At 41.3% G+C, this 27816-nt stretch overlaps 3 protein-coding genes across 5 annotated transcripts in view; 2 read left to right on the plus strand and 1 right to left on the minus strand.

The window, feature by feature from the left end:
* The first annotated feature begins 1598 nt into the window (after positions 1-1598).
* Positions 1599-5419, plus strand: si:ch211-112g6.4. Its single transcript, XM_034233823.1, has 6 exons — positions 1599-1741; positions 2538-2627; positions 2718-2904; positions 3533-3763; positions 4561-5247; positions 5332-5419. Exons 1-6 carry the CDS (start codon positions 1599-1601, stop codon positions 5371-5373), a joined length of 1380 nt encoding a protein of 459 aa, XP_034089714.1. The 3' UTR covers positions 5374-5419.
* A 1040-nt stretch (positions 5420-6459) lies between these two features.
* On the plus strand, positions 6460-16907 carry rab11a (RAB11a, member RAS oncogene family). Its single transcript, XM_034233781.1, has 5 exons — positions 6460-6630; positions 8865-9060; positions 9785-9978; positions 13061-13141; positions 14538-16907. The coding sequence occupies exons 1-5, from the start codon at positions 6591-6593 to the stop codon at positions 14672-14674; spliced, it is 648 nt and encodes a 215-aa protein (XP_034089672.1). The 5' UTR covers positions 6460-6590; the 3' UTR covers positions 14675-16907.
* Positions 16908-25986: 9079 nt separating this feature from the next.
* Positions 25987-27816, minus strand: part of LOC117557819 (multiple epidermal growth factor-like domains protein 11) — a 164834-nt gene continuing 163004 nt past the window's right edge. For all 3 annotated transcript variants that reach the window (XM_034233766.1, XM_034233765.1, XM_034233764.1), the window contains one exon: positions 25987-27675. In XM_034233766.1, coding sequence (XP_034089657.1) covers positions 27470-27675 — 206 coding nt within the window. In that variant the 3' untranslated portion in view covers positions 25987-27469. The remainder of the gene's footprint in view (positions 27676-27816) is intronic.

Genomic DNA, 27816 nt, shown 5'->3' on the forward strand with positions numbered 1-27816 from the left:
TAATACACTGTGGCCCACCTGATCTTTTCTCCATAACACTTCCATCTACCAAAACGTTTACACAACACATTAGAAAAATGTAATGTGCTAATTCTGATCACATTTTTGAACACATCTATTATGTTTGTTCACATTCATGTTCCCCAGAAGATGAATCCTAATGAGTAATGATAAACTGACTTTTCAACTTGCCCTTTTGTGAGGTTGACATGTTTAAGTGAAAAATATGGGCAATTTACAGATGGATTTTCATGAAATCCATTGTCCATCCATCCATCCATCTTCTTCCGCTTATCCGTGGTCGGGTCGCGGGGGTAGCAGTTCCAGCAGAGAGCCCCAAACTTTATTTTCCCTGGCGACATCAACCAGCTCTGACTGGGGGATCCCAAGGCGCTCCCAGGCCAGCGAAGAGATATAATCCCTCCACCTGGTCCTAGGTCTACCCCTTGGTCCTCTTCCCAGCTGGACGTGCCTGGAACACCTCCCTAGGAGGCGCCCAGGTGGCATCCTAACTAGGTGCCCGAACCACCTCAACTGGCTCCTTTCGACGCGAAGGAGGAGCGGCTCAACTCCGAGTCCCTCCCTGATGACCGAACTTCTCACCTTATCCCTAAGGGAGACACCAGCCACCCTGCGGAGAAAACCCATCTCGGCCGCTTGTATCCGCGATCTCGTTCTTTCGGTCAGAAATCCATTGTGATATCTGATATTCATATTCCCCAGAAGCTGAATCCATATTAATTAAAAATGTATTTATAAATATATTGCACTGAAACATTTATGGTTCCTGGCCTTCAGGATGAATTGTAATAACTTTGGTGCACATTCAGCGCTCAGTTCAACATTTTACCAATTCTCTGGTTGATGGACACATCATTACATTTACATTACATTGCATTTAGCTGACGCTTTTATCCAAAGCGACTTACAATACGTACATTCGACCAGGAAGACACAACCTTGAAGAAAACAGAATCATATAAGTACATCAGGTTTCATAGAGCCAAACATTTCAAGTGCTATTCAACTGGCTTTAGATAAGCCAGTCCTTTATTAGTATATAAGTGATGTGCATCACCTGCATAATGAATGTGGTTCCAGCTTTTTGGAATGGTTGCTCACATCTTAACCTACATTTGAATAGTTTATCTTGTAAAAATGTTGTGGGAGAGATAAAACTGTGCAATCAGATTTGTTCAACTCAGATCAATACAAGTACACAGAGATATTTATTTTTGAAGCTCTGTCATTTGCTCATATACATTTTCTAAAGTCTCGTAGAGAATCTTCTTTTTTAAATTACAATTAACAAACAAAATGAAATATGTACTGCGTGATCAACCTTTAAAGTTCAATCTTGGACAGGGAACACAGATAGTAAAATGAAACTGGCAGCCCAATGAGCAATAGGCTAGAGTCATTTATAGATAAACTAAAAACAATGCCACTATTCAGATGAGAGTGATGCTATCAGAAATAGTCAAATGAGATATCCTATCCTCTTCCTTTAGAGGGTTAAACGTCACCTGAGCAAAGAGCATGCATGGTTTTCCACCACTGCTCCGTCAGCTCCTGGCAAACCTGTGAGGACGGAGAAGATGTCGGGTGTTGATCTGAACTCTGAGACATCCGAGGGAGGCCTGAAGGAGCTGGTGCTGAGGTGGTTCACTGAGACTCAGGCGCCGCTCATCCTAAACAACGGAAACTTCCCTGACTGGTTTCAAGGCTTCGTTACACGAAAGTAAGAAAAATAATCCTAACACAGGATGTGGTGACAGAGTGAAAAGAAGTTTGAGTATTTTATTTTTGAATTATTTGACATATAAGAAGCTACACATGTTTTGGCTCTGTAGGTTCTACTTTGACTTTATTTGAATTGATTGAAGCAGGCAAATTGTGTTCATCCATGTTTTTTATCTTTACATTGCAGTAGTGTAGTATGGCGGTGGTGCTATTTGGCTATTACTCAAGCCAAATAGCAAATACAAGTCAAAATTAGCTCCAGCTCAAGATGCAACAGTAAAGTGCTATTTACACATAATTAATTCCATTTTGTGTATAAAGTTAGATTCTCAAATATAAAATGCAATATACAGGCATATCTAAACAGTATTTTAATATTTTAACTGAATAAAACAGATCAAATCTAAATGATTTCAATAATTTATAACCTTTGATCTTTCGCTGGCAGATTCAAAGTAGGATTAACCTAATTTGCTAACATTAGCCAAAAGCTACCAGTCTGTAGATTCATTAGTTATAAACGTAACATAGTATTGCTTAAAGGTAAGGAGAACATGATAATACATTGATTCCAGATATTAAGGCTATGTGCAGGGGGGAAATCAATGTTTTTGACAGTTCCAATAACTCTAGAAGTAACAGGAATATATCATATTAGTCCAGCCTGTAGCCTATTGATTCACTTTCACTCACCTCACTCAGAGAAAACAGAGGTTTCATCACACGACATTGATATTCAAATCTAATTGGCCTACAAGTCTGTTTAATTTGTCCTGCTTTGCCATCTGCCTCAGGGACACAGAAGATCTGCTGAGAGATAAGGCTCAGGGCTGTTTTCTCATCCGCCTCAGTGATAAAGCCATCGGCTACATCCTGTCCTACAAGTGAGGCCAATCAAGTCTGTTCAACAGTGTTCCTTTGCTTCTTAACCGCCTTTCTGTTTCATCTCATCAGTTGTGCTTTTTCTTCCAAAGGGGACACGACAGGTGCCGCCATTTTGTCATCACCCAGAATCAAGACGGACAATTTGTCATAGCAGGAGACTGTCAGACATACAAAAGCCTCACAGAGCTCATGGAACATTTCAAAGTCAGCCCCATCCAGCCCTTTGGAGAATATCTGACCACCAGCTTGTATGAGGTGAAGAATGAAGAATTTGATGTAAGTCTTTATCCTTCTATTAAGAATTTAGTCAAACATTTCCAAGATATTACAAGGATTGGCAGCACACGTTCATGGATCCCAGAAGACCTAATAATCTTCTGACTTTTCCTCTAGTCTAGGCCATAAGGTTAACATCTTAGGTTTCACTAAATATTTCAACAACTATTTGATGGATTGAAACAAAATGATGATTTTGTGATGCCCACAGGACAAAATTCAATAACTTAGGTGACTTTACATTTTGGACTACGCTGTACTGGTGTTTAGTGCTAATAAGGAGACGTTAGCATAATAGCACGCTAAAAACGGCGAACACAGCCAACATTATGGGCTATGATATGAGGCTAGCAAGAGTTTGCTTTTTTAATCTGTTGGAAATGAAATAATTGAAACAGCATCCATTTTTTGTAAACCAGATGATTTATTGTTGTACTACTTTCTTTTGCTGACACACCTCCCATCCTGCAGCCAGACATTATAATGCGCTGAACAACCAGGCGTTGCACTTCAACTCCATAACTTTGACATTTGAAAGGCCATAGTTACTACACCACTAGTTTCATTTGACTGGTACCAGCATCATGTTTATGTCTCAAAGAATTGATAACATGGTTGTTATTTTCAGGTAGACTCAGGTGAGCTGTATGATGTGGTAAAATACACCAAAGGGAAGCCTGGGGTGAGTGTCCAAGCCCTGAGGACTCGTTGGGACCAGAAACAAGATGATCACAGCGGCCCCGGCAACAATCAAAGGACCCAGCAGCAAAATGACCCTCCTACACCTGCACTGCCGCTGAAACCCAAAAACAGAAAACTGACAGGAGTGGTTTCTGTAGACACAGTGTCCCTCTCACAGGTATGATGAACATTTGAACTTCATTAAAAGGTTTTATTAGTAAGTATCTTTGGCACCCAATTGGTTCTCTTGCATACCATAATCACAATGTCCAAGGTTAGGTTCTGGCCACCGGACGTTTGTCGCATGTCGTATACCTTCCTCTCCCCCTTTTTTACATAGCCCTCTGTTAAATTAAGGCCAATGTGCTAAAAAAAGAAAGGTTTTATTAAGACAAAAAGTGTATGTTTGATTCAGATATTTTAAAGACCCAAAACAATAGGCACTTTCACACCGGAGTACTTTGACCCGTACTTTTCCCGTTTAGTTCCGTTAGTGCCTGGAATTTTGCTTTCACACCAAAAAGAGAAGTTATGGCGCATATCCACTACAGCGCGGTTTAAGCGTGCCGTGCCCGGCCCGTTTTTGGTTGCGTTTCCACTAGGCGTAGTTCCGGCTAGCGGGTACTATTTCACAGTTTTCTGGCTCTCCAAAATCAAGGTTCTTTCCGGGCCAACAACCGGGCTGAGTCGGGCTGAGTATGCTAAACTAGTGAGAGAATCGCTGGCAACTACAACAAAATGAACATATTTTACCGTGAGTAAAGATTGTAGTCTTCGGTGGTATCCAATTGGCAAAAAAAAAAGCAAAGGTAGATTAGTGTAAGCTAAGGTAGGGAAGTAAGAAAGTATTGTTAGTTTTGATGTTTACACTCATTTCCCTGCTGAGGAAGATCATGTAAGATTGCAACTAAGCGACCATGAGGACAGATTGTTTTGTCAACTATATTGTCATTGTAGTTCCATTATGTCATTCAGGGTGTTCCTCCAGTACCAAAGAGAGGTATTCCTTTGGGCTTCTCCCTGAGAGGATCTTTCACCGAAACAACATCACATCCAAGTGAAACCTACGCCGAACCAAACAGATCAGAGAGACTCAGAGGAAACACAAACCAAGTCTCTGATAGAGACTCATTCAACACCTCCAACATGAGTTATTCAGGTGATCTAAGTCCTCCAGGGATCACATACTCTGAGTTGACACATATGGGGAGCAGGAGCACATCTCTACCAAGACTAAACAGCAGCAACTTGGAGGAAGAGGAAGAAAAAAGGAAAGAGGAGGTGGAGGAGCACTCCAATCGGCTCAGCACGCTTTCCTTAGCAACATCAGAATCTTACTCACCCACTCCTCTGAAGAAGGTCACCTGTCACACCTACTCCCTCCACAGCCCCAGAGACAGTCCGAGGGCAAGCAGCTCCATGTCAGAGCAGCAGGGTGGTGGTCTGGAGATGTTGAAGTCCAACCCGCTGTACCAGACCTCAGGGGGGCCTGGGGGGGATTCAGCTCTGCAGGGAGACCCCATGTATGCCGAGGTTCCCCAGAAGGTGCCTGATAACACATATGAGCAGATCACAGGGGAGGCGGCGATCACCCACGGCAACATGTACGAGTCTCTGGAAGAGCTGAAGACCAAGAAGTCCAAAGCCACCTGGGGGAAAAATGTAAGTCTGAAAGAATAATGAGTGGTGTGGATGTTATTGAGAGCAGAAATATCAAATTTGATGTCTTTTTTCTTTTGTTTGCAGAATATTGTTTGGAAGACAATTTTTCCTGAGAACAAGAAATAAAAAGGACTCAGCGTGTGGAATTGACTGTTTGATCATTTGTTACCTGACACTAAAAAGTATTAGATTAGTATTAAATAACGTCATTTTATAAAAGCATTTTAATAAGTAAGAAAATCGATTAGAAGTGGATCCCTGAATTATGTTAATTGTGTTGTTTTACTTTACTTTTTTGTGAAATCTAATAAACAATAATCTCTATCTAATCTCTCATTATCAATCTTTAAAAAAACAGCAAACAAAAAGAGATAACATTTATAACTGGCCCCAAACCACAATGACGTCAATGCAAATCAATAATTATTTTCACCACAGGTCTAGCAGCCATGTTTGACAGGAGAAAATCTGTCACACCAAACATTTGAATCCAACCCTGATGCAATACAGAAACATCGTGACAGCTGCTGCTGTAGATATAATAGTCAACAGATAATATGAAGTGACAATCCCACAGTAGTTCACAAAGGTGTTTCATGTCAATAAGGTGTGTATTTTGACTTGATTGGACGATCCGAGTGTTAACCAAGTTCATATGATGTGTATTAAAGGGGAACACCGCTGATTGTACATATTGAAGCTTTTTAACAGGTGTCGGGGTGTACAACTGCCCATTGGTCAAAGGTCCTTTATTCCAAAACACAACAAAAATCTTCTATAGGGCTGAAACAGTAAGAGAAAGTTACAATACTAGAAGAGATAAGATGCTTTATAGTCATCTATCTGTATGCAGTGCAGTACATTATGTCCACACTACATACACATACATGTATACATATCAAGTATGTAGTAGGGTAGCTCTCCTGGTAGGCCTGAGTCCTTAGAGTTGTGAGTTTCAAATATGACCCTTGTCCCTTTGCTGCATGACATTCCCACTATAACCTATTTTCCAATGTAGAACAAACATGTGGTGCAATAATAGAAAAACAGGTAGTTTAAATAATTACTCTGTTACTTGTAGGGGGGAATTTTCACGTTGTGCTAGAGTACTTTCAACTGAGTTAATTATCTGCTCAAAAGTGTTCTGCAGTTCCCTTTCCTGACCACTAGGTTCCGGAGTTTCCTCTGTGTGCTGCTGACACTCTGCCAGAGAAGAAGAAGGAATTACGGAAGTAGGGCTTCCAAACAGATTCCCGTTGGAAGAAGAATAAAATACAGTAGATCATCGCTTTTCTTTAATTAACACAAATTAAATCTTGGACTTGCCATTTCCCAATAAGACGATGGGTACTAGAGATGATGAATATGATTATTTGTTCAAAGGTAAAACCAAAGCCTTTTTTTCTCCTTATTGTCTTGTTAGCTGACAGTGTAAAACGGGCCAGCTGATTAACTGTCAGGCTGTGCTAACTTAGCCGCAGTCAACCTTTGTGCTCCGAGTGCTTTTCACCGAGCTTTAGGAGAGATGTCAGCATGTTTAATCAATGTGCAGGACTTGAAACCACCCTTCTGTGAACAGTGGAGGTTATATGAGCAGTCAGTTCGTCACCTTACGGTAGTTATCGTTAAACGACAGGGCGTCTTGAACGTCGGCTAACGTTAGCAGTTAGCTGATGTTAGCTTGCTATCAGTGGGCGCGGACCAGCTTCACATCGGACACACCTAACGTTAACCGTTATCGCATTATATTGTAATCATCCATTGTTTAACTTTATTCCTCTATTATATGTATTCTTACCTGGTTATTCAAACATTACAGTGTCTGTCTACAAACTGTTTTATTTTATGTTTTTATTGTGAAGCACTTATATCTGTGTGTATCGCTGATTTTGACAAGTGTATAAATACACTTTCTGTTACTATGTTATAGTATCTAACCAGCCAAGCGAACAGAATAATTAACGAAACGAAAATTAAGTGTACGTTTAATCTTTAGTTTACGTTGAATCCTGCAGCTAACGTTAACCAGCTCCAGTTAAAGTGTTAATTTATTAACTGCACTGCAGCTCCGGCTTGGCAAACAATGAGGTCAGTGTAAACAAACTGAGATCCTCCTGAAGTAACGAAGTACATTTACTCAAGTTCCGTACCTAAATGAAGATTTAAGGTATTTTTATTTTATTTTAGTAATATTGTTATTTTTACTCTACTGTTACAGAGTCAACAGTTATTTGACTATTTTATAGTGTTCCGATTAGATATAAAAAATGTAAATGTGCCAATATGTTTTAATTTTTTAATGGATTAATGATGTGCTTAATATTATGTGGTTGTGTTATATTTTTCGTTTGTTTTCTATGATTGTTTAAAGTGCATTCCATTAATTCAACTACTTTATATAATGCTGGGTTGTTAAATCTATAATAATAATAATCTGAAAGTCGCGTGTAGTGGAGTAAAGACTCAAATATTTCCTTCTGGGATTTAGTAGAGTAGGAGTAAAACAAATAGAAATACTCAAGTGAAGTACAATGACCACAAAAAGTACAGTTCTCAAGAATGTTTGACTTTCCACCACAGATCATTCTGACACTGGTTTAGCATTACGTGTACTTTAGCACCGCGTACTTGGTCCTTATGACCTCGTGTATATACTGCCTTACAGTGAACAACATACAATAAGTTAGGGCTGGGCGGTATGACTAAAAACTCATATCACGCTATTTTTCCAAGTTCTAACATTATCACGGTATTTATTTATTTTTCAATAATTGGATATGCATTTACATTTATACGTTTGACTCTACATTACTTTTGACATTTCACCAGCGTTGGTTGTTGAAACAGATCGTATTACCATACATTCTTCGTAGCCTACTCCAATGAGTGCTTTCTGTTGAGGTGATGGAGTAAACTTGTGTTACCTCCAAGGCCAACCATTTTAGTTCGACAACATTTGCAATAAATGTTTGTTTGGTAATAAATTAAAGATGAGTTAATACCCTACACATACAGGTTCTAAAGGTTCAACATATTCTGGCAGCTACAATGCACAACATGCACAAAGTTAAATAAGAATACAGTATAGATTATAAAGTGAAATTGATGAAAAAAGTAAAAGGAATAAAAGAGGACCAAGTATAAAAAGCTAAAGCGTGCCTACATACTGTATGAGTACCTTTATTACACCTAACTGAGTAGGCACTATGTGTATAACACGTTGTAATACTTCATTAACACTAGGCAGGGTGAATCTTTTTTTCAACATTAAATAATCCGACAATTGTTTTCATAATTATTTTCGGTTATCATTTAGTATTTGAATTGTCACAACATTTTTAATAATGTAACAATATATATATAATATATAATTGAAGTAACTCGTTTTATCAGAACAACAATCAGTCCAAAGCTATTCAGTTTAGTGTCTTGTAAAATAAATAAAAAATCAGCAAATCCTCAAAATGAGTGTCATAAACCAGAGTGTTTGACATTTCTACTGTAAAACAATCTCATAAAGTAAGATGCATACAGGTGGTCATTTAGAGAAGTACATTTTCTCACGTATATCATTCTTATAGTTTGTATTAAACCTTGCTCTCTGTACTCTGTCTCAGTGGTCCTCATTGGTGACTCGGGGGTGGGGAAGAGTAACCTGCTGTCCCGCTTCACCCGCAACGAGTTCAACCTGGAGAGTAAGAGCACCATCGGAGTGGAGTTTGCTACGCGCAGCATCCAGGTGGATGGCAAGACGGTGAAAGCTCAGATCTGGGACACAGCGGGGCAGGAGCGCTACAGAGCCATCACCTCAGCGTGAGTTCAGAGGAGAGAAACAGTACAACTGTCTGCCAACAGATTTCAGTCCAATACACACAGCTGATTCAACTATTCAGAGTGTACTTCAAAGGGCGACTCCTTTCACTCTTTCAGAATTGTTATTTATCAGATTCATTTCAAAAACCTCCTCCTAATCTGCATTTTTTAAATTATGTTAGGGATGTATTGATTTTTCTAAACAACAAATAACATTTTGGATGTTTTTTTTTGCATTTATTCATGTTGTTCAAAGCAAGTATTTCTACTTTTAGATCTTTTAGACTTGTGTGATCCAAAAATGTCCAATAATGTATTGAAAAAATGAAGAAAGATCAAAACATATTTTTATTTAAATAAATATTCTTCTTTAATCTGTATTTGTTGCTTTTTATTCTTTTCAAAAACAAAATGTTCTCAGTCCAGTCATTCATATTTTCTCTACAGTTATGAATTCCTGCTGAGCCGTTGTATGCCTGCTTTCCAATGTAAAACAGGAGGTAGAGGTGACGTCAAGACACAAACAATGTCCATGTTGGAGCTTTCAATCTCTCACTTCCTGCAATCCTACACCTAAAGCACATCAGAAATATCAATGAGCTGAAACCCAATGAGCCTCTGAGGTTTCCTGCTGGAATAACTCCACAGGCTGACGTGGACATGTTGGAGTGGAATCATAGTGCTCCCTTTTAATACTGCTGTCATTTGGCTCTCTGTGCTGCAGGTACTACCGCGGGGCGGTGGGGGCTCTCCTAGTCTACGACATTGCAAAGCATCTAACTTATGAAAACGTGGAGCGCTGGCTGAAGGAGCTGAGGGACCACGCCGACAGCAACATCGTCATCATGCTGGTGGGCAACAAGAGCGACCTGCGCCACCTCCGCGCCGTCCCCACTGACGAGGCGCGGGCTTTTGCTGGTGAGACTGTCGTAGTGTTTATACAAATATCAAAGAAATATAAAAAAGAGAGAAACCCTTCTGGAGGTGACCTTTGGATTTTAGCCTTCCCAGACCATTTACATGCACACAAACCTATATAACACAACAGGAAAGAGATACGCATAATAGTGCCCCTTTTACACCAGTGACTTGCCCTAAACTTGAAAATAAATACTTCAAGAGCAACAGAGGAGGGATCCCTCTCCCAGGACGGACAGACGTGCAATAGATGGCGTGTGTAAATCAAAGAGATAATACATTTTACAGCATATAGACCGAATGTTAGGAAATGCATGTGTCTGTAATAAGAAGATGAATCCACGAGGATGTCAGCTACAAACCTGTGGAAGCCATCAGGGAAGCAGCATGACGAGACCCAAGGCAGGACCGCAGAGACAGGTTCAGCCACGACCAGAAGTCCACGACTTAATCCAGAACTCAGGATAGAGGATCCAAGACACAGGACTACAGCAAGAGGATCAGCCTCGACTCCGGATCCCGGCGTAGATATAGATACAAAACAAGAAAAAAGATTTGGCTGGGTTAATCGGAACAAGAGAATACACAGACACAGACAGAGAGGGAAAAGGTCATTGGATACAAGTTATTCTTGATGACCCTCTAGAAAGATCTCATGAACTTCCCCACTCAATCTATCAAGACCCGAGCAGTTCTATTAGATATAGGATAAGAAACAGAGATAGGGAGCACAACAACCTATCTCTTCGTCAGATGCACTCCCCCGCTTATCTAAGCGACTCTGTACCCCGTTACCCTCTACAAGGCCATAGACCAGCAGAGGGAAAATGGGGGGTGTGTAAGGGTAAGGATTTTTAAGAATAAACCGCAAGGGTCTAAAGGGAAAAAATATGAAATATAAGGTACTATATTTTAAGTAATCCTATCTACTATTCCTATATTTGAATAATGTATAAACTATTTTTTAAATACTTTATAAAATCCTATGTTATGTTATAAATATTAAAATAAAGAATTAAATGAATAAATAAATAACTAAATAAATAAATAAATAGATAATTAAACAAAAGCCAAAGAGAAAAAGTGAGTTTTAAGTGTTGATTTAAAAACCCTCAGGTTCTGGGCCGACCTCACATGGAGGGGCAAAGTATTCCAGAGCCTAGGGCCAGCCGCTGCGAAAGCTCGATGCCCTCGGGTTTTAAGCCTGGTCTTAGGCACTACCAGCAACAGCTGATCAGCCGACCTTAATTCTCTGCCTGGGGTGTAGCGATGGAGGAGTTCGGCTATATAGGCAGGAGTCAGCCCATTTAGGGCTTTGAAAACAAATAAAAGGAGTTTAAAATCTATTCTGAACCGAACTGGAAGCCAGTGCAATGAAGCCAGAATTGGGGTGATATGGTCGAGCTTTTTATGGCCAGTGAGAAGACGTGCAGCTGCATTCTGAACTAGCTGGAGGCGTCTAATTGAAGCCTGATCCATACTCACATACAGAGCATTGCAGTAATCCAGTCTCGAGGTAACAAAGGCGTTAATAACCCTTTCTAGGTCTTTAAAAGATAAAAACGACTTGGTCTTAGCCAATAGTCGTATTTTGAAAAAGCAGGTCTTGACTACAGTGCTAACCTGCTTATCAAATTTAAAGGCGCTGTTGAAGGTCACTCCAAGGTTCATGACAGAGGGGAAGATATTTTTATTGAGGGAGCCCAGAATATCAACCGGGGAGACTATTGGTTGGGGTCCAAAAAAGATGACCTCGGTCTTACTCTCATTAAGGGTGAGGAAGTTTTGGCTCAGCCAGGATTTAATCTCTGTTAAGCGGTCCTTCAACTGCTGTAATGAGTTGGCATTTTGATTGAGAGGCAGGTACATCTGTACATCATCAGCATAACAATGGAAGGGGATATTATGTTTTGTGAGAATTGAACCTAGGGGCAGTATGTACAATAGAAAAAGGATGGGGCCCAGAATCGAGCCTTGGGGAACCCCACAGGTAAGAGGGGCTTTGGCAGAGGAGAAGGCACCTAACTGCACTGAGAAGCTACGGTCCGTCAAATAAGACCTGAACCATGCAAGGGCAGAGCCTGTAATGCCTGCAGACTGTTCAAGCCGTGACAACAGGATACTATGATCCACAGTGTCAAAGGCAGCAGTTAAATCTAACAGCACCAAGACAGCTGGGCTGCCTGAATCGGCGGCTAAGAGCAGATCATTAAAAACTCTTAAAAGGGCTGTTTCAGTGCTATGCATAGGTTTAAAGCCAGACTGACATTTTTCATGGATACCATGCGTGGTTAAAAATGATTGCAGCTGGGCGTAGACTACTAGTTCCAGGGCTTTAGATAAAAAGGGTAGCTGGGAGATGGGCCTGACATTTGCGAGAATGGAGGGATCGAGATTTTTCTTTTTAAGTAGTGGCTTAACCACGGCATGTTTGAAGGCAGCTGGGACACATCCTGAATTAAGAGAGGTATTTATAAGTAATAAAATACTTGCTCCAACTGATTCGAAAACATCTCTAAAAAGGCGAGAGGGAATGCAGTCTGAGGTGCAATTTGTCGGCCGCAGGTGCTTGACTACATCCGAGAGAGAAGAGAGGGATACAGGCTCAAAATGGTCGAGGACAGCAGGGCACAGAAAGGGAGCAGGATCTGGGGAAGCACTAGTAGGCTAGCCTAAGAACCGATACTTGCTACCGTCTCCAAAGCTCAAAGGGAAACAAAGATGTTATGTTATCTTTTTTTTTGCCAAAGATAAATGAGTTTGGATATGATAACTCTGCGGTCATATAGGAATTGCGGCTCGATTAGAAGATTTGACTCAGTACTTGACTCGGGACTTGAGACGTTGTGACTGACAAAACACTTACTTCCTCCCTCCTCTCAAATTCCTAATGATTCTGATAAAAGCATTGTAATGGGGATTGTATGTAATGCAGTGGTGAAACGGTAAAGAAATGATGTAATAATGGTGGTTGGTACGAGTTTCACGTTCACAAATCTGTGTTTAAAGGGTCTCACTGCTCTGCTATCTGTGGAATGTGACATGTTGGACATATAACGTGTTGCTTCACTCTCCCCCACAGAGAAGAATGGTTTGTCTTTCCTGGAGACATCGGCTCTGGACTCCACCAACGTTGAGACGGCCTTCCAGACCATCCTGACAGGTGTGTACTGCGTTAGTGTTTAACATGCCGGTTTCTGCAATTTCATACTCCACAGTAACCACCTCCTAAACTTGAACACATTGTAAAAAACATTGACTGAGGAAATGACACAGTGTCCTCTTTATAAGTTAGATTACAGTGAGAGGGAAGTCAGGTGGGGAGATAGAGATACTGGACTCACTTTTTATCACGCAATATGTGAACGGCTTATCTTTTAGGAGTGGCTTAGCTTTTGTTATCACTGGTGAGATGACTGAGTGCAAAGTTGTAACTGCTGTCAGTTTTGTCTCTGTGTTAATGGTCCTGCTGCACTATCTGTATGAAAGCCTTTATCGGTTTGTTGTGTTCATCTTATTGTCAACAAATCTCATAAAAAGACCAAAGCCAATAATGTCTTAGTACTTTTGAAGATGTAAATCCTGTAAAAGATTCAAAAGGTGTCTTTATGTGATTTCTAGAGAAAAGCTGAGGCCTTATCCTTTAAACATCACTACATTGACTGTTAGTTTATCGGTATCCTTATCCATTTAACCAAATAAAGGCTTCATGAAGCTAAATGTGACACTTCCAGTTGTTTTATAGTCTTGCTGATCAAGTCTTAGGCTTTGAACCAAGAAAGTTCACCGCAGGGCAACCACTTGTAAATGAATGACCCCGCTCACAGCCCTCGTATCTGGGAAGTCTTGTGGCTGCTAATTAGCCGTGTTAGCATGCGCGTTTCCATTGTTTTGAGACATTGGTAAAGTGGTGTCATTCTCAGGTAGTATATTCACATCTACACTAACTTAAAACTTACATTACTTACATTTTTGTTTTCTAGCAATGCACTTCTCAAATAAGTTGTCAAAGAAAGGAGTTATCTGTGGAGGAGGGGAGCATCTTGCTGCTTATTATCTTAAGCTAATCCTCACGTTTAGCTGTAGGTTAGCCATGCTAACATAGGACTGAAAGGGTCATACACATTTTAAAAGATGGCACATGCCTTCTGTAAATATATAGATAAAGAATAGTCCTGTGGTCTGAGTATCCAAGAGCCGCTGCTTGAAGTGTTATAAAGAAGACAAAAATGAATATTAGCAGAAAAATGCATGCAGAGTTGAAAGCAAGCAGAGAAGTGGCTGTAAACGGATTCAGTGTAATTATTGCTATATTTGTATGTTATTATAGTTTCCTTAAAATAGTTTATCACTGTTTTATTTGAATTTGTATGTATGTTTATGTATGCTCCAAAACACCAACACAAACTCCTTGTATGTGTTCACCTACTTGGCAACAAACCCGTTTCTGATTCTAGAAACGTATAAATAATTCAGCAAAAGCAACCTTCTGTGCGCTGTCTGTGGCAGATTTTAAGCTGGACATGGTAAGAGTTTAACAGAATGTAACCCCCCCCCAGAGATCTACCGTATCGTGTCCCAGAAGCAGATGTCGGAGCGCCAGGAGAGCGACATGTCCCCCAGCAACAACGTGGTCAACATCCAGGTGCAGCCCACTGAGAACAAACCAAAGATGCAGTGCTGTCAGAACATCTAGCCCGCTCCGGATCTGCTGCTACCCCCCCCCCCCCCCCTTCTCTCTCCACGGTCCTCGCCTCCCCCCCTCCCTTCCCTGGCTCTCACCTCCTGAAGCCCCTCCCTCAGAAAATAGACTGCCTCAGTGTACTGTTGGTGCGGGAGGACCCCCCCTCTGCACCTCACCTGTACCTGCCTCCCCCCGCCCTGACCCCACCCCCTCCCCAGGTAAATATATCCCGGTATAAGAAGTCACCGCGTGGGGGAGACCCCCCCCCCCCCCAAGCAGAGCCCCCCCCTGTCGTTAGGCTACTGCAGGACAGCAGGCAGCAGGCATTTCATATCACTTTAGATTTCATTACTGTAGATGCGCTGTCACAAATGTCTTAATATATGAATGTGATTTTCCTTTTCATACTTTGTGCTCATGTTGATTTCTTCACATTTTGTATGATCTTTCTCTAAATACTACTAGGTATATATGAATTTAAGGCACATCAAAGTTGCTCTGAAGTGTATTCCCTCTTTAGTGCAATGTACTGTTTTGGAAACATGTGGATGTATGGAGCTCAGAGTAGACTCTCTGCTCCCGTAGTGTCATACCATTTGATCTGATTGCTGTGAATACCATGCTATTGAAACGTAAACACTTTATTTTGCCGAGCTCCGGTTAGCGCAGTGGGGAGAGTCGGGCGTGAGCAGGCGTCTTCGTCCCCGCGGGGTCGGGCCAGCTTTGCATGTCTCTGCTGCGCTGCATGTCTTTCAGGCGACAGACTCAATCTGGACTCTTTGTAGAACACTATCATTGCCGTGAGGGTGTGTGTAATGTCGCCGTGAAAACTCAACACAACTCATGTATATGCAGATTTTTCATGTTCCACTTTAAGTCTCCGTGTGGCTTCACGCAGAGAATACTGAGAATGATTTCCTGATTGAAGACATAGTCCTTTTCTTGCTTAGGGAACAGAATGCAGATTGTGCAGAAACTAGCACATGGCTCTTTTGATCTTTTATTTCTTAGTGCAAATGAAGGAATTAAAAAGCAGTGGAAGTATGAGATGTAAAGTTCTTATGATACTCAATGATATTATAATCAAAATTCTCCTGCGAATTATACTTAGCATGTAACCACAGAACTGTAGTTAGGACGCACCTGAGAAATAGGAAATGTCTTTCACCCTGTAGGCTGGATTCATGAGCGTCACAACCTTGCACTGATCGTTATTACATGCTTTCTTGTCTAGGGTTAGATTTGTACTGCACAAGGAGAATCTGGACCTCTTTTGTCAGATGCTATGAACCGCTGTTAGGACGGTGCCACTTTTCGAAAAACCAAAATATGGCCTGAGTCTCAAAGCCTTTCCTTACATCCTCTAACTAACACAAAAAAGCTTGAAGACGAGGTGAGGAATCAAGGAAACACTTTAGGGATTCAGACACATTCTTGCCAACTTCTGGTCACAGTGCCTCCTTCACCTGTCCCGCCTCTCATCACCTGCTACCAGCTCTCCGTCACCCCCCACCACCATTAACCCCGCCCCCGTGCTGTCCCCGTCACATTAAGCCTACGTACACCGAGCTGCCTCTGACTTCAACACAATGCATGGCTTTCTGTTACGACTGCAACTCTGTGTCGTATCGCCTTACGTAGCTATCATTACTGTCCATGAAATCCGCTGAGGGTTAGCTAATAGATGTGTCCAGAATGCTCGCTAACAACCTACTTTGCTGAAGAAAAAAAAACCTCCCGAGTGTGTGTTCTGTTGAGTTTCAGTGTGTGGTGGTGTTGGCAGACATGTACAATGCCTGAGCTTTGTGTGTGTGTTTAGAGGCTGAGGGTGGATGTGCAGCTCCGGAGTTTGTGAGCCTGGCTGGCGGTGCCAATGGCGTTTCATAGAACAGACGGCGCCGCCAGCCGAGCCCCCCACACTCAACGAGCTGAGGACAAAGTGATTCCTTTCTATTTAAAATATGATTTCTGATTCATGTACCTCCATTGTTCTGTGTTTTTTTATTTTAAATAGTGTTTTGATTTCTTTTTTACTATATTGAATTCTATACTGACTGTAATTCCAGTGAAAACGTGTTAAAAGTGAAATAATGTCATTTCAATGAACTTGGAGGGTTAAAATGTGAGAGGGGGGTCAAAATGAATGGTTTTATGTTTTTGTACAGATTGATAAATTGTACAATTGTGTCTATATCTTAAGTTATCAGTTCATCTTAATAAAGCGCACCAGTCATAAACCTTTATATAATCTTGTATTTTACTATCTACATTGTTTAACTGTAAAATAATTCATCTCTGTCTGTGATTATCATTTGTCTGTATACTCATCCTTCACATACTGTATTGGGACAACAACAACCTAAACATTTCACTAAGTTTAGAAGTCTGTAAAAAAAATTGCTATAGCAGTGCCTCAAAGTTTGCTTAAATATTTTTGTGCAGGGCCTATTTTATTAAAAAAAAGTAATATCTACTAAACTCCATGTTATTCCAATTCAGTGAATGTGTAAATGCAACATCCCAGTGACCATGACAAATGTGGTGCCATTTTGGCCAAAAGGGGTGATGAAGCAACGTCATATACGTATACAGGAAGCAATCTGTCCTTTGACTGTCTCAATATAGTATAGCAAATAGCTCAACTGTTAGCCAACTCTGCACTAGTCTAATTCAAGTAAATACGTAGTTACTTATAACAGGGAGACTTAAACTTGCATGTTATCTGGAAATAATACAAATACAATGTGTCTGGTAATACGTTTACAGTAAAGTATACAATTAAATAAATATCCAATACCAATGTTAAAAATGTAATTTGGATGAATTGGATCTCTGTTTGTTTTTACAACTGGATCCATCTTTTAAGATGTTAGGATTTGTTGCATTTCTGTTTTAGATGATTTTAAATTGAATATTCTTTGACTTTTTGTTGGAACAAACAAGCAATATATTTAGGTTTTTGGTAACTTTACTGTTTTTAAGAGTTAATTGAAATAACAATCAATTCATATTACTGGCCCTAATTCAAATTCAAACCATCTGTGGAATGAAATGCCTCTGGACATCAACTGCCACTGAACTCCACTAAACCCTATCTAATTTCTGCATTTACTTCTTTATATCATTGGCATTGGCTCAAGGATAATGCTGAGAAGTTCAAATTGACAATGCTAACACGCTCAATATGACAGTGCTAACAGGTTCACCATCTTCAGAGTTCGGTAACATGCTTAGGGGAGAGTGGGGTAAGTTAAGCCATTTTTTTTGTTATGCTGTCCTCTAAGCAAGGAGAAATGACACATAGTAAAAATGAAAACACACACCTATAATTCAGGATGTCTCCTATCAATGGCAATGATAAGAATTCATATTTGATCAAGGGCAGTGAAAATATTACTTCTAATGAAAAAGTGGTCTTGTGGCTCAACTTGCCCCAGTGTAGGGGTAAGTTGATCCAGGTCAGGGGGTAAATTGAACCACTGTTCAAACCTGGGCATACCTGTTCAAACCTGGGCATACCAACAACAAATCTTAAAGGTAACTATAAACAATAAATAACAAACCAAATACAAGTTTAGTTTTTCAAATATTTTTAATATAAATTTCGATTGAATTGATTGTTAAAAGGAAAAGTAATCATACAAATGGTGATACAATTTCATACATCTTACCAATCAAACACAGGGTAAATTCAACTCTAAATGTAGCCTACAATGAGCTCTTATCAACTTGGCCTACTTTCATTAATTTCTCCATTGAAAAACTGGCTCAATTTACCCCAAGGCCCATGGTTCACTTTACCCCATAGCCACCATTTTAGAAAAAATAGTCATCTTTAGCTTAATGATTCACTTGGTTTAATACGCTGCCAACACATCAATATATACAATATATGTGTTTAAACCTGGATAATTATTTTTTGACGTGACAGCCGATATAGCTGACATCTAGAAAATGTACTTTGACAAGCAAAAAACGTTTTTTTGTAAAAATGTTTACTTACAACCAGACCACAATGAGCATCTCTCTTTCACGGGCAATGAGAAATGGGTGGAGCTTGCATAATTTCTGGTCACTTGATTACAACTATAAGGCGTTGCCTGGTTACAGGGGGTGGTTCAATTTACCCACTGGCTCAACTTACCCCCTTCTCGACTACACTTGCTAAAAATGCAAAACAGCAATTACAGGAAAGGCTCATAGGAATGTCATTAAGTCAGATATTACAGATATTTGATTATCAACCAAATACTTTTTAACTGTTCCCTTATTATGGTGCTAGATACATTATCAGAGGATCACCAAAGTCACACTTTGTTTCTCAATGTCAAGGACGCTTCCTTGGTAGGACATGTCTTCCGAGTCAGGTCCAAGGCAATTTTAGGCAAGAATCCTTCCTGGCATTCGGAGAACGAAGAATGGAACAGGCTAGCAAGTGTGCAGGTGTGTGTCATATGAGAGGCCCCGACCTTACATTATCCGCCAAAGATTTTGGAAATTGGTCCGTGCGCAAAGCATTGTGGGGATTTGAAGTCCGCGAGGATACACTGGTGCATCCTCGAAATTTCCCGCAACGAAGGATTCAGTCCTCGGTAGAATTCCAAGGATCCTGGACATTGGAACAGTCCTTCGGCGGGATTCGATGACGTAGCATCCTTGAAATAGTGGCTCTGGAGGAGCCTTCCTCGACATTGAGGCCGTTTCTCAATCGCGAGGATGCTGGCTTGGTAGTCGCGTACTTCCAAGTCACTTCCTTCAGAAACGAAGCAAGTATGCTTCCAAGCCACGGCTTCGGAAAACGAAGAAGAATGGAACAGGCTAACAAGTGTGCCACTCTTTCTAACGGTTTCAACATAAACTGTACCGAAAATAAATACCTCACGATGTCTATCTAATTATGAACTTGCTTTACTTTCACGGAACACATTTTTGGTGATAACAAACAAATGTAACATTACATTACATTACATTGCATTTAGCTGACGCTTTTATCCAAAGCGACTTACAATAAGTACATTCGACCAGGAAGACACAACCTTGAAGAAAACAGAATCATATAAGTACATCAGGTTTCATAGAGCCAAACATTTCAAGTGCTACTCAACTGGCTATACATAAGCCAGTCCTTTATTAGTATATAAGTGCTCTGTTAGCAGTTCTTTGTTAGTAATTCTATCGCTCGAAGTGGAGTCGAAAGAGATGAGTTTTCAGTCTGCGCCGGAAGATGTGCAGGCTTTCTGCCGTCCTGATGTCAATGGGGAGCTCATTCCACCATTTTGGAGCCAGGATAGCAAACCCACGTGTTTTTGCTGATGGGAACTTGGGTCCCCCTCGCAGCGAGGGTGCAGCGAGTCGTTTGGCTGATGCAGAGCGAAGTGCACGTGCTGGGGTGTACAGTTTAACCATGTCCTGGATGTAGGAAGGGCCAGATCCATTCGCAGCATGGTACGCAAGTACCAGTGTCTTGAAGTGGATTCTAGCAGTTACCGGAAGCCAGTGAAGGGAGCGGAGGAGCGGCGTGGTGTGGGAACATTTTGGAAGGTTGAAGACCAGATGAGCCAACACACTCTCACTCCCTAAGCGTCCAGGAGCGACGTTTGGTCAGTGTCCCTGGCGTCCAGTTGTGACGCTCCTAGGCTCCTTCAGCGTCATAAAGTGACGCAAATAGCTTTCAACTGATTGCAATGTATTCCCATCTGCGGCGGGATTTGACGCTCATGGAAGCACGGCATTCGTTTGTGTCGGCTGCCCTTAAAGGCAATGTGAGCGTCCATTCCCATTGGATAACGGAGAATTGTACACCCGGAAGTAAGTATTCCTCTTACTGTCGATTGATTTTACAGTGATATCTGCACTACTCATTGGCTAAAAAACACCAGATTATCCTTGATCCATTGATTGGTTTAAATTGTGTGCAATGCTTTTGTATTTTTCCCCTTCGATTCGGAGAAACAAATATTTTTTGGAGTAAAGGATGGCAGAAGACACTACACTACCCAGAATCCCCAGCTATCGTTTGGACTACACCATGTGCTCTGTTTTCAAACCCCGTTTTTTTCACTATTCATTCCAATGGCTGGCGTCTATGTCACGTGATCTTCAAATTTCTCCCTGCAGAAAAGAAAACATGGCCGAACTTCGTTTTATTCTCGGTGGAAAATGCCAATTTTAAAGTTAGTTTGGCCATTAAAATGCGTTTTGATGTCATTTGATGCGAGAAATATGAGTTGTTATTTCAGATTATGTGTGCAGTGGATGTCCATGATCTTTAGTTTGCTAGTTATTACGAAGATTACTTCAGGAAATCGCGACGTTTTCATTGTTACCAAGGTGGTTGCTAGGGACGCTGCTATCGATATTATTTCTGTTATGTTGTGTAACTGTTTAATGGTGTTATCTTTATTGCTACCCCCTTCCCCGTCAATGTATAGTGTTGGTCCACAGCGCAAACATATTAGTTTAACAAAATTCGCATCTACAGATAGCCTACGTTATTTTCCCCTGTGGAATTTCAGTCTCACATCTCACAGCACATCGTCATTAACAAATACCGGAAACAGACCGAAAACTTTTTAAAAAATAAAATAATACTTTATTCCGAGTGTGCTTGCTTTTCTCTTTGAAAGTCATCACATAACGGCATTGTAATACACGGTTCGGCTGCATTAAATATTACATATCTGCCGTAGTTCTGTATTTATAGAGCCCTGATGAGAAGACTTATAGACAAACATGAGGAACTGAAAACGTGACGTGGATCATAAATATATCAGCCATTAAACAACATCTTACATTTCTTTTCACACAATACGTCTCCTTGCAGTATCAACACTAATTCGGCTGACTTTTATATTTGATCCAATTGGTAGATAGGCTGTATTTACACCACAAAGGTGCACAGCTGATATAAAGGGACACCTAGTGGTTAAAGCATGTTATTGAATTTCATTATTTTTATTATTAGATATTAATAGGATCCCTATAAAGTATATTCATTACTCGTTATTCTCTACTAATAGTTAATTAAAGACTGTATATAATGACTATTTTGCACATCCCTTTCAAGATTTTCTAAGGTTTATTGACATATCATATAGGCCCACACAACTATGGTGTAGTTCTGCATTGAATGAAAAACTTGGGTCGCAGGTTCCTCAATAGTGCATTACAAGACATCTATCAATATTTGTGCATACCTCCAGCAATGTTAACTATGTTGAAGCACTTATTTTAACTGATATTATACATAATGTATTATACTCTTATAAGATGTATGTAGATATTTCATCTCCGGCCTTGTCAGGTATTGAACAATCAATAAATAAAGAACACAGAATTGTTAAATATAAAACACAGAATTTGTGTGATTATACTAAATGATTTACAAATAAACACCACTGCATATTTACAAATGTTCCAACTTGGGATCAATAAAGTATATCTTATCTTAAGCTGATCGATGGCTACTGCCATATTTGCAAAATTTGCCTCTGAACCTTGACAAGTGCATGTTTCAGGCTTATCAATTAATGTAATGTAATGTTATCAATTAACAATAGGGGTCACAAACATAAGACCAGCTGTTAAATAAAGCTCTTCTGACCTTAGCTGGCATGTGTGTATATATATTAATGCTGCCCATTATGGGCACAAGCAATTTTCACCCATTTATTAATTATATGTTTTAAATTTGAGTGTTTCCTATCCCCTAAACCTCCAGGGATGTACACAGTTTAATACTGGCAACTTCTTATTATGGGAAATACGAAAACGTCTTTTAAAACTACAACTCCCAGTAGAGACGTGCCATAGATAGAGAACATGTTGCGAAACAGAATAGCCAGCATGTGTAGTTCTGGGGATGGGGTGGGGGAGAGGGGGGGGGGGGGGACGGGGACGCGGTGGACCCGTTCAAATCCAGTTTTGGACAGTCTGCCGTGCATGGTTCCATCCCATTTCAAGTGCTGTTCGAGAATCGGCGTAACCCTCGGAGCACACTCTCCAATCACAGAGCTTGAGGACTATCACGGGGTTTGTCAAACAGAGCACATGGTGTAGTCCAAACGATAGCTGGGGATTCTGGGTAGTGTAGTGTCTTCTGCCATCCTTTACTCAGAAAAAAACATTTGTTTCTCCGAATCGAAGGGGAAAAATACAAAAGCATTGCACACAATTTAAACCAATCAATGTTGTGTAATTAACAAGGATAATCTGGTGTTTTTTAGTCGATGAGTAGTGCAGATATCACTGTAAAATCAATCGACAGTAAGGGGAATACTTACTTCCGGGTGTACAATTCTCCGTTATCCAATGGGAATGGACGCTCACATTGCCTTTAAGGGCAGCCGACACAAACGAATGCCGTGCTTCCATGAGCGTCAAATCCCGCCGCAGATGGGAATACATTGCAATCAGTTGAAAGATATTTGCGTCCCTTTATGACGCTGAAGGAGCCTAGGAGCGTCACAACTGGACGCCACGGACACTGACCAAACGTCGCTCCTGGACGCTTAGGGAGTGAGGGTGTGTTGGATGAGCCGCTGCATTCTGGATGAGCTGCAGAGGTCGGATGGCACATGCAGGTAGACCAGCCAGGAGGGAGTTGCAGTAGTCTAGGCGTGAGATGACGAGAGCCTGGACCAGAAGCTGCGTGGCTTTCTGGGTCAGCTGGGGACGTATCTTCCTGATGTTGTAAAGCGTGTATCTGCAGCAATGGGTTGTAGCAGCAATGTTTGCAGTGAAGGACAGTTTGTTATCTAGGATCACACCCAGATTCCTTGCAGTCTGAGTCGGGGAAACAACAGAGGTGCCGATGTTGATTGTCAGGTCAAGAGTGGGACAATCTTTTCCCGGAAGGAAAAGCAGTTCAGTTTTGTCAAGGTTGAGCTTGAGGTGATGAGCAGACATCCACTGAGAGATGTCAGCTAGACAAGCAGAGATGCGTGCGACGACCTGGGTCTCTGAGCGGGGAAAGGACAGAATTAATTGGGTGTCGTCAGCGTAGCAGTGGTATGAAAAACCATGCGGGCTAATGACTGATCCGAGCGAGTTTGTGTACAGGGAGAAGAGGAGGGGACCAAGAACAGAGCCCTGAGGGACCCCTGTAGTAGACAAGGGTCGGTCTTTGAGGTGATGAGGGAAAGTGCAGAGCCTGAAACTCCAAGTTTTTGGAGAGTGCGAAGGAGGATCTGATGGTTCACCGTGTCGAATGCAGCAGACAGGTCCAACAGGATGATGACAGAGGAGAGGGATGCTGCTTTGGCAGTGTGCAGTTCCTCAGAGACAGCAATGAGAGCAGTTTCTGTGGAGTGACCTGCCTTGAAACCAGACTGGTGCGGATCCAGAAGGTTGTTCTCATGGAGATAACAGGAGAGTTGTTTAAAGACAGCACGTTCAAGTGTTTTAGACAGGAACGGGAGGAGAGAGACAGGCCTGTAGTTTATAACATCAGACGGGTTGAGAGTGGGTTTCTTTAGGAGAGGGTTTACTCTTGCCTCCTTGAGACTGTTTGGAAAGTGACCAGAAGTTAGAGAAGTGTTGATGAAATGGGAGAGAAACGGTAGAATATCAGGAGCGATAGTCTGAAGGAGGTTTGAGGGGATAGGGTCCAGAGGACAGGTGGTAGGGCGGGCAGAGGTAATGAGGGTAAGAACCTCACTTGGAGAGAGAGGGGAAAAGGAGGTTAGTGTGTGGGTGAAAGGAGAGTCTGGTGACCCAGCGGTGAGTAAAGGTGAGTCAGAAAAAGAAGAGCGAATATCATCAACCATTTTTTCAAAGTGGTTAACAAAGTAGCTTGACAGAAGGGAGGAGGGGGAAGGGGCTTTGGGGGGGTCCAAGAGGGTGGAAAAGATTGAAAATAGTTTTTTGGGATTGGAATAGGAAGATTGGATCTTATCTTGAAAGAAAGTGCTTTTTGCCTGAGAGATTGAAGCAGAGAAAGAGGAGAGGAGAGCCTGATAGGTTAGGAGGTCGTCATGGTGTTTGGATTTCCACCATTTCCGCTCAGCTGCCCGAAGGATGGTTCTATTAGCACGCAGTGCGTCATTTAGCCAGGGAGCAGGAGGGGACTGACGAGCCTGCCGAGATGTGAGAGGACAGAGAGAGTCCAGAGTGGATGAGAGAGTAGAGAGGAGAGATTCTGCAGCAGAGTTTGGAGGCAGAAGTTGGAACGAGTCAGAGGAAGGGAGGGCTGAGAGCACCGATGAGGCAAAGGTAGAGGGGGAGAGGGAACGAAGGTTACGGCGGACAGGTGCAGGATGAGAAGAGATTAGTTTGTTATGTTTGGAAAGGGGTAGAGAGAATGAAATGAAGAAGTGATCGGATGTGTGGAGCGGGTTTACAGAGAGGTTAGAAGTAGAGCAGTTCCTTGAGAATATGAGATCAAGGACATTGCCAGCTTTATGAGTTGGTGGGGATGGAGACAGTGAGAAAGCAAAGGCGGTTAAAAGGGATGTTAGTTCAGATATCTTCCCTGTCTGGAGGTTGAAGTCTCCGAGAAGTACAGCGGGAGGGCCAGTTTCAGGGATGTGTGAGAAGAGATTATCTAATTCCTCCAAGAAGTCCCCCAAGGCGCCTGGTGGACGGTAGAGAACAACAATGGTTAATTGTATAGGATGGGTTACTGTGACGGCATGGAATTCAAAGGTGGAAGGAGTGAAGTTAGGTAGCTTGAAGAGGGAAAAGCTCCATTTGGGAGAGAGCAGGGAACAAAGTAACATATTTACCAACACATGTTATACGCCACTACATACTTACATTTAAATGTGTGCTGCGTCGGTTCAGCCATTCTCCGCAAGGGTTTTTGAAATTGGTCCGTGCACAAAGCATTGTGGGGATTTTAAGGACGCAAAGTCTACCCATGTGCAGCCTCGAAATTTCCCCCAAACCAAGGACGCGGCCTCGGTGGAATTCCAAGTATGCTGGAGATTGGAACAGTCCTTCGGTGGCACTCGATGACGTAGCATCCTTGAAATATTGGCTTGGAAGCCAGTATCCTTGAGATTGAGAAACGGCCTGAGAAACACCCACATGCTTACTTACAGTACTTGAACGCAGCTGTTTGGGAGAGGCCAACTTTGATTGTGTGCATACAAAAAGCAGCAGACAATGCTACCTACTTTATCTTTAACACACAGGCTGCTAACTATATTTATTTGAGTCTAACAAACTCTGTTTGGGGAACATGATCAGTCAACATGATGTAAAAACATTGCTGATATGCAGAAGACACACATTTGTTTATCCCCATTTCTTGATGACCACAACTGTTTAAATGCTGTACCAGAAGCAAGTTCTCTGCTGCGTAACAAGACACAACACCACTCCCCTGAGCTATGACAACTTTATTAAGTTAAGGGCTTGAAACAAAATGACCACGAGCACTCGATACATCTATTGTAGTTCAAACTATTCAATATTATGAACAAAGCTTAAGGAAAGACGTAACTAACAAGATAGAGTTAGGGCAAATGGGATTCCAAATACATGGGAAAACAAAGCGGTTCACATCTGATTTTCAACATGTCCTGTTATTGCTATTTGCTTGTTTATAATCATGAGCATTTTTACCAAAAGTGATCTGCATGTCATCGAAAAATCAAGCAGGATTTCACACATTACAGATGTGTTTCCTATGTAATATAAAAATTGTTGAAATCATTGATTGGCCTGTTTAGTAGCTTTCACTTTTGACCTTGCTGCAAAAAACCATAGTGCATTAATGCTTTAATAATTAGTACATTTTTTCAACTATTTTGTTGATTGATTCATCGTTTTCAAGCAAAAAAAGTGATAATATTCTGCTTTATCTTTCCATTATGTGATATAAACTGAATATATTTTGCTTAAGGACATTTGAAGCTATCATCTTGGACAATTTCCACTTTTTCATTGGTCAAATGATTTATCGATTCATTGAAAAACAAACATGACAATCTGTTCGCAAAAAGCATATTGAATCCGTTCACATGTTGGACAGTCAGAGGACAGTATTCAGTTTGCACCAGAGGACGTATTAAGGGAATTCTGGCTAAATATTATCTTTTGAATACTCTTTGGCATGCATTAAACTTGACACAAAAGGAAATCACATTAATAATCACTAGTGTACAGTAAGTGTGCATCCAATACACCACTCTGTCTACAGTAATTACAAAAAGATAACTTTTCAGAGAGAAAATATAGATCCCTGTCAGGACCTTTAAATATGTAAACAGGAAATAAGAAAAACATAATTATGTAAAAATCCCAGAATTATACAGGTAGTGTGGAACTGACCAGACAGAAGTGTGTGCGTATTTCACATACTTACTATCTCCTTTTCCAGGAGAATATGGGAGTAAAGAGCACCTTTCCTCCATTTTCCCATAAATTACAAGTCTGTTTGCACTGGAGAAATAATGCCCGTTTGATGCTTCTTCCTTGTTTGGTAGATCCACTTAGTCCGGGTGTAAATAGGGCCTCAGTCTTATATTTGGCTCTCACATTTACTTTGCAATATAGATACATTTACACGCAGTCTCTCTCTGTGACTCTTTTCCGGTCGTCCTTGACCTTCCATCTTCTGACGTATCAGCATACCAGAAAAAAGGTATACTTTGTGCATACTACGACGTTTATTCCCTTTTTTGACATGTCGTTGATGAAGGGGAATTTACAATACAACACACATGTAGTATTGATTGGCACAAAAACAGTTTGGATATAATACAGTGATAAACAGCAGTTAGAGCACTGCCAAAATAATCTTTCCCCGTTCACAGTTTGCTGCTTCTGCGAGTCCAGTCTGGTCCCGGGGCTGGAGGGGGTCTAGAGCAGCGAGCTGGAGGGGCTGCCGGGCAGCGGGGGGCTGTGGCTGTGCAGGGTGAGGCTGTGGCTGTGGGAGGGGCTGGGGCGCACAGGCAGCAGGTCGTAGTGGCTCGGGATGTGGCTGTTCCTGGGCAGGTCGTACGGGTTCTGGGGGTAACTGGGGACCACCATGCCGTTGGCCCCCTGGATGATACTGATGGAAGGTTCTGGGAAATGAAACATAGGAATTAAAGTACAAATTATTTGGTTGATTTATCAGTTAGAGAAACAATCATTTTTGCTTCATGATTTAAGTAACTTATCTTACTTATAGGATTCACTGCTTTTTTCTAAATTTTAAGTGACTG

The sequence above is a fragment of the Gymnodraco acuticeps genome, unplaced genomic scaffold, assembly GCF_902827175.1.
Source record: "Gymnodraco acuticeps unplaced genomic scaffold, fGymAcu1.1, whole genome shotgun sequence".
NCBI lineage: Eukaryota > Metazoa > Chordata > Actinopteri > Perciformes > Bathydraconidae > Gymnodraco > Gymnodraco acuticeps.